The sequence below is a fragment of the Aristolochia californica genome, unplaced genomic scaffold (assembly GCF_029961685.1).
Source record: "Aristolochia californica isolate CCGP_79_NKW_82.1479 unplaced genomic scaffold, dmAriCali1.0.hap1 SCAF_16, whole genome shotgun sequence".
NCBI lineage: Eukaryota > Viridiplantae > Streptophyta > Magnoliopsida > Piperales > Aristolochiaceae > Aristolochia > Aristolochia californica.
In genome coordinates, this window is record NW_027181837.1 from 6,119,251 (window position 1) to 6,126,621 (window position 7,371).

The 7,371-nt window shown below is 37.9% G+C and overlaps 1 protein-coding gene across 1 annotated transcript; it reads left to right on the plus strand.

Annotated features, from left to right (window-relative positions):
• Positions 1-5,031: 5,031 nt before the first annotated feature.
• LOC137953835 (methyl jasmonate esterase 1-like) lies at positions 5,032-6,414 on the plus strand. Its single transcript, XM_068801349.1, has 3 exons — positions 5,032-5,480; positions 5,586-5,723; positions 5,939-6,414. Exons 1-3 carry the CDS (start codon positions 5,112-5,114, stop codon positions 6,218-6,220), a joined length of 789 nt encoding a protein of 262 aa, XP_068657450.1. The 5' UTR covers positions 5,032-5,111; the 3' UTR covers positions 6,221-6,414.
• The last annotated feature ends 957 nt before the right edge of the window (positions 6,415-7,371 follow it).

Consider the following 7,371-nt stretch of genomic DNA (forward strand, 5'->3'; position numbering starts at 1 on the left):
CACCATACTTAATGTAAGTATGGAATATAGTAATCTGACGCCAGCCATCAGGCTTTTTGGGCTAAGTCAACACACACCGGGCAGCATTCATTTTGGGGATGGAAGTGGCAGTAGACCTGATGCAACTTAGATTGGCCTAATTGTGCTCATATGTTTTTTCTAATAGATCAAAATCGGCAGGGTCAAGCTCGTTCTCTACATTCTTCTGATCGTCCTATGGTGACTTCTAATCTTCAATGAGAAGGGCTCGAGTACTACAATTGGATGCATTGTGACCAAATCTTTGGCATTTGTGACATCGAATTCTAGAATTGAATTTGGACATGTCTTTCCCGAAGTGCGATTTACTCTCAGAGGGGGTGCCCCTAATATGGACTTTCTTGAGACTTGTGAATTGACGGTGGAGGACCTAAAAGGTGTTGAACGGGTGTCAATCCCACATGTGGGCAGGAACTTGGAGTCTAACTTGTAATTATGTGCGAGTGCATGGGCATCGTCCATCAAAACATTGAATTAGCATTTCACGCCTAAGGTCATCGAATATTTTTTATATTATATGTTGTTTATCGATAGGTACAATGTGGAAAGAAGATAGAGGAAAAGATTGACCAATTCATTGGTTGGGTAGAGAAACATCCTAACAAGAAAAGCCAGGTTTACTTTCTCTCTATCTTGTGAGATTTTGAATACCACATATTCATGTGCTGAATTAGTTCTCCATAATTGGAATGTATCCTATAAAATTGCATCGTGGCTCTACAGATATGTCTATCTTTTTTTGAGGTGAAGAATAAGCAGGCATCATGGTTCACTAACAAAAGTGAATGCATGTACTGAGATTTTTCTGTTGAGGGCATCCCCACAGTTAAAACCTGTCATGAGGTGGATGAGAGTTGTTCCATGTTATTGTATCAAGACAGTGAAAACTATACCATAACATAATCGGTTGAATTAGTACAGAAAGTGCACTGGAGGAGAGGAGCATGCGTCATACTTAGGGGTGGCATCGAGCCGAGCTGAGCCCGAACCTGCCTATGTTCGAGTCAAGTTTGATTTAAATATTTCGAGCCGAACTTCAAGCCGAACCTCGTCTCGTGCCTAAAATTTTTACTGAGCTCGAGCCCAAAAATTTTAACCGAGTTCAAGCCGAGCTCGAGCTTCAACATACATTTAAATTTTTAAAATATATATATATATATAATTATGCATATATTTTACATAAAATTAGGCATGATCTCTACATAAAATTGGGCATAACGTGTATATATATAATACATATATAAGATTGGGCATGACCTCTACTTAAAATTGAGCATAATCTATGTATATAATACTTATATAAAATTTGGTATGACCTCTACTTAAAATTGGGCATAACCTATATACACAATACCTGTATAAACACTCTATAAACACTCCATAAAATTGTCTATACATTCCATAAACACTCCATGAAATTGTTTATACACTTCATACACTCCATAAAATAGTCTAAACACTCCATACATTGCATAACATTATGAATAAACTCCATACAATAATCAAACACAACAAAATTAAATGAAATATCACTATCAATTTACAATCACCCAAATAAAACTATAAATCCTTTAAAAAAACCTTATTACTATTAGAGACTCACTAGAAAATTACAAGAAATATTTTAATTTTTTTTTAGGAATTAAATGGACCTCTTATTGCCTTTTCTAAGGAAATAAATAAAAATTAATAATTAATCTAATATATTATTATACTTATCGATAAATTTTTAATCAAATAAAATGTCGAACACAAAATTGCCATGAAAATTGCCTCATGCTAAAAGTATTATATCATCAACTGTCAAATACTTAATCAAAATTTTTCTATACAGTTTTCTAGCCCATCTTGGCAAGAAAATCTTACTTAGAAAATTATATGATTTTTTAACAAGAATTTATAATTAGAAAAATATTTTCAAAAAATATGAGGCACTAATGGTCCCTATATTTCTACTAAAAATGTCTTTTCAACGTTTATTGAAAAAACCACTAATAATCTATAGAAACGTATTTCTACTAAAATATCTTTTCAATTTCTTCAAGAGTCATGAGGAAGGGACAAAGAGTTTTTTTTTCCTTGTTTATGATCTCGCACGTAGGGGAGGTTTCGAATAAATTATATATAAAATTATGCATACATTTTTTTTAAAAAAAGAATGATAGGGGAAGTTCAGGATTGAATTTCAATAATGGATTAAAATGAACCAATATTAATCTTTTTTACTCACAATTGTTGTCTAGCTTATTTTGTAATTTTTGAATCTGGCCATAAATTTACTATGGCCTCCTTAGTGACCCTAGATGAAAATTTATATTCTAGGAAAAACTAGAAATATTTTTCCTATGATATATGTTCCCCAAAAAAACTTTAGATAAAATCCTATTACTTTTAGTGACTTATTAGAAAATTACAAAAAATATTTTAAAATTTTCTTAGGAAATTTAAATGGACCTTTTATTGTATCTTCTACGGAAATAAATAAAAATTAATAATCAATCTAATATATTATTATACTTATCAATAAATTTTTAATCAAATAAAATGTCAAACACAAAAATGCAATGAAAATTGCTTTATGCTAAAAGTATTACAACATAAATATTTATTTAAAATTTTTTTATACAGTTTTCTACCCCATCTTGGTAGGAAAATCTTACTTAGAAATTATATTATTTTTAACAGGATTTTTTAATTAGAAAATATTTTAAAAAAACATGAGACACTTATAGTTCATAGAAACTTATTTCTATAAAATTTATTTTTAATTTTTTCAAAAGCTACGAGGAAAGAGAGTTTAAGGAATTTTTTTTTTTACTTTATGATATCACATGTGCGAAATTATTTCGCACGGGGGAGGGGGGAGATTATTTCTCCTCTAATTTCTCCTCTAGTTCTGGTTTTCCACCGAGACGACGAGCAGGGAAGGGGGTTACGGCGCCGGGGATGACGTCTGAGATGGAGGCGACGGCGAAGGAAACAGAGGTGACGGCGAGGAGAGGAAGAAGTCGAACGGACGGCCACAGAGGCGGCCGGCGAACAGCTGTCAACGGTGACAAGAGCCGACGAGAGGAAAAATTTCCCCCCCCTCGCTCTCGCTCACGCTCCTAACCCGATACCGATCCCGACTCACCTCGAGTCGGCTCGCAAGCCGACGAACCGAACCTGGCTTCGGTCGAACTTGGCTCGTTAAGGTAAACGATAAAGAATTGAACCAAGCCAGTACCGAGCCAAACTCGAGCCACTAGCGAGCCGGCTCGGTTCGAAGCCACCCCTAGTCATACTGCCCTGGAGGGAGAAGTGATGTTTCAGATCATAGAGTTGTTCATGAAAAGAAGGATTATATTCCTCCTGATGCAGTTCTTCAGACTCATCTTTTGGCATGGATATGTTCAAGAGGATGCTTCAAACGGGGCATCCAACAATGCTCAATTGACATTCTGAGGTGCTGTAGTGAGCTCAAGCTGGGTGAGTTTGGTGTCATATGGCTGTCATGATCCTTGTACAAAACTATGAAGGTAGATGAGATCCATACCTACTATTCAACCTAGTCTCATGACTTAGTTAAGTCACTTCCAATTAAGTAGCTGGTGTTGAGATGATGTCAAGACCCTTAAAATCTGATGATGGATAGAGAGGCCGAGGCATGTGGTGTAGCAGATGGTGATATTATACTAAAAAGTTATTCAAAGAACAAAAAATGAATATGTTATATATTGTATTGATACCTTTAAAAAATCTAAGACTTCCCCTAAATGATAGGATAGACTCCCAGATTTGACAAATAAAAATTACCAAGTTTTAAGTGATGTAAGCTCCAACATTTAATTTAGTCATCTGATTTGATTTCCACACATGGATTTAATTCAAACTTCTCTTAATCAGACAAATGTGCTAGAAATTCTTTGGTTGAATAACTTCAATTTGTAGCTAGACTCCATTCAATGCTTCAAGAGAAGATTTGATATTGTATTACTTGTGGTTACTAACAAAGTAGCAACATATAAAATTGCTTGTTACGATGAACCCCGAAGGGGCTTCAAACTGACTTGAGATTTACAGTGATGGAAGAGAAAAAAATTCACTAACAAATTTCTCTCCAAAGTTCTTCCAAGAGTTTGCCCTTCCTCAAGATCAAGGGATACTTCTGTTTATAAGCGAGTTAGTGGAGATGTTTAACTACACCACCTTTTTCTCCCCCTTGTCTTCTTCTTCCCCATGGTTAGGTATACTTGTAAAGGGAAAAACGACATTTGACAAAAACTCATTCTTTTCCCCACGAGGGTGTGACGCCATTTTCTTTTGATTTGATCTTAGTTGTTGTCCATGCAATTGGCTTTATTGTGATTGTTGATTGGGCCTTGATCTCGATAATTAATCCCATTTTTTTATGAAACTCTAATTTGACCATTGATTGACTATTTGACTAAACCTCTACTCTTTGATTGTCAGGAACTTCAACCGGTAATCAAGTTCCTTCAATCGGGTCCTAATTTCTATCTACTTATTCCACCTTCAAGACTTTGTTCGTTGAGCAGAGGAACAAGGCTTGATGTTCAGTTTTTTTTTTACACAATGATCCAACGTATGTCCAGGATTTGTGGGTTTTTGGCTCACGATCTATTGTCTTGAAAAGATTTAATGTGGCCAGTTTTTTTTTTGGGACCTCGTCGCTGTGATTGGGAGAAGCTTTTGATCCATCGTCATAAGTAAGATCAAGCAGCTCTGCTCTGCATATAACTAAGGATTCATCTACTTTGTACTAGAATCAAATTAAAATCCCGTCCCTGACCCAATCCCTTATCTATAAATTTTCTGAAATTCCTAAGCCAGATAAAAAGGTATCGAAGTTTCTGATAATCATGATGTGATCTGTGGAGAAGAGACAGATGCTGTCTTTCTCCTTCCTGCCTGGAGTCTTCTGCTTGACGTGCCGGCTACAAAATAGTCACATCCGGACAAACTTCAGCAGTTTCTTGCAGACGAGTTTGCGATACCTCTGAATCGTCAAACGACTCAAACCCATTAAAGATCCAAGAGAGAAGAAGAAGAAGAAGAAGAAGCTGTAGAAGATGGAGGGAAAGAAGAGCTGTCATTTCATTCTCGTCCACGGCTCCTGCCACGGCGCCTGGTGCTGGTACAAACTGATCCCTTTGCTGAAATCCGCCGGCCACCGAGTAACAGCTCTTGATCTCGAAGCCTCCGGTATCCATCCAAAGAGAGCCACAGACATCCGGACCTTGGCCCAGTACGCGAATCCTCTTCTCGAAGCGTTAGCTTCTGTAAATGGTGACGAGAGACTGATCCTCGTCGGTCATAGCTATGGAGGTTTTAGCGTCGCTCTGGGGATGGAAAAGTTCACGGAGAAAGTGGCGGTGGCCGTCTTTGTCGCCGCTTTCATGCCGGACTACTTCTCCCCTGTCTCTTGCTTAACCACAAAGGTAATCCAACTACACTTTCAAGAATCGTCCTGTTAGTTTCACTATATTTTAATTTTTTTAATTCGGTTTCTCTTCTGGGTCTATCCACACCTTCTTTGATGACAGCATAGGGAGAGTTTTCCGACGGAGGCGTTATCGGATATTCAATTTACCTACGATAGTGGAGAAGAAAACCGTCCGACCTCTTTACTTTTCGGACACAAAATTTTATCAGCCTCGCTTTACCAAAACTGCTCTCCAGAGGTAACTGTGTGCGCCAGTCTTCTTCGATCTTTCCTCACTCAAGTGTAATAACAATCTCCAGAGGTTTCTACTGTTTTAATTCTTCCCGTTATTGTTAACAGAGATCGGAAAGTGTCGTCTCTAAGAATTAATCCATACAATTACAAACCCAGATTACTTTTGGAAATGTATTTTCACGAAAAAAAATAAAAAAATATTTTGTTTGTTTTTGAAAGGATCTGACGCTGGCCACTATGCTGGTAAGGCCGACCCCTACGGCGCTTGAAGATGTATCAGAAGAAAATTTGTTAACAAAGGAGAGATATGGATCAGTTCATCGAGCTTATGTCATTTGCACCGACGACAAGATTCTGAAAGAAGATTTCCAGCGATGGATGGTTGGAAATTATCCTCCGAAGGAGATCAAAGTAATTGAGGGTTCGGATCACATGCCAATGTTTTGTAAACCGGAGGAACTATGCCACTGTCTCCTGGAGATTGCCAACACTTGCTCTTAAACTTGAAGTCTGCTCAATTTTTTATCCTTTAAATTGAGCATTGAAGACTTTAGCTTTCTTTTTCTCTTCTTCTACTATATTTTCCTCCATGTTTATTGATCATTTTGGCTGATTTGTTTACAAGCATCCAAGGATTAAGTGGAATTAGCCTCTTCATGTCTAATTCCATCACACTTTGGGAATTATCCAGCCGCCTAAGCCATCTTGTTGCTTGCTTCTTCTTTTTTATTCTTCTTCCTTTTTCTATTTCGTGGGAAAGGTAGTTTCAACAGAAGAGATTGGATGCTCAAGCCTTCTATAAGCATCACCTGCAAACGACGACACCCCAAGTTATGTCGCTTTGTTGGGTCATGCTCTTCAGTCTGAAACCTTCATAATAGAGACAAAGATAAATATAATGATAAAAATAAAGACAACTAATGATTGAATTAGAGATAAACTCAAATTGTAGAATCCTAATCACCCACGGTCTCTATGTAATTCTATAAATAGTTTACACCTGATTAATAATAATCACAGTAATATTATTCTTCATTCCTATATTCTACACAGTATCAGAGCTTTCGATTGATTAATCAGAACCAAGCTACCGTCCCTGAAAATCCTTATCAGAAGCAGCCTCCGTAGCTGTAGTCCACTGCCGCCACCCATACCTAGCACTTTTCTCTTTGCTTCTCCTTGCAATCTTGTCATAGGCAGGTCCCAAAAATTGCCGAACCCCTCATCTCACCCGACGCCGTTGTCGACACGATTCTGTCTCGTCGTCGCCAACACCACCATTCCGTCTCGTTGTCGCCATCACCATCGATGCTCTCCTTGTTGTTGCCATCATTCGCCCCTCTCGGCAGCACCGAGTCGACCTAAGTTCAAGGGGGGAAATTATTTCCCCCCTTGGTTGCGACATCCCAAGCACGTACGTGCGCAACGTGTGAGTTGGTAGATGGATTTTCACACGTTTGAGTTTTGCACGTGTGGCAATTTTTATTTTAAAAAAAGAAACTCAATAAAGAACCTCTTCATCCTATCAGGGCAATGCGATTCCGTCTACCCCAGTCATTGTCTTTCCACCGAACGATGCAATTATGTCCACCCCAGCCGTTGCTCTTCCTTTGGACGATACAATTCCGTCTACCCCAACTGCCTCTAGTGCC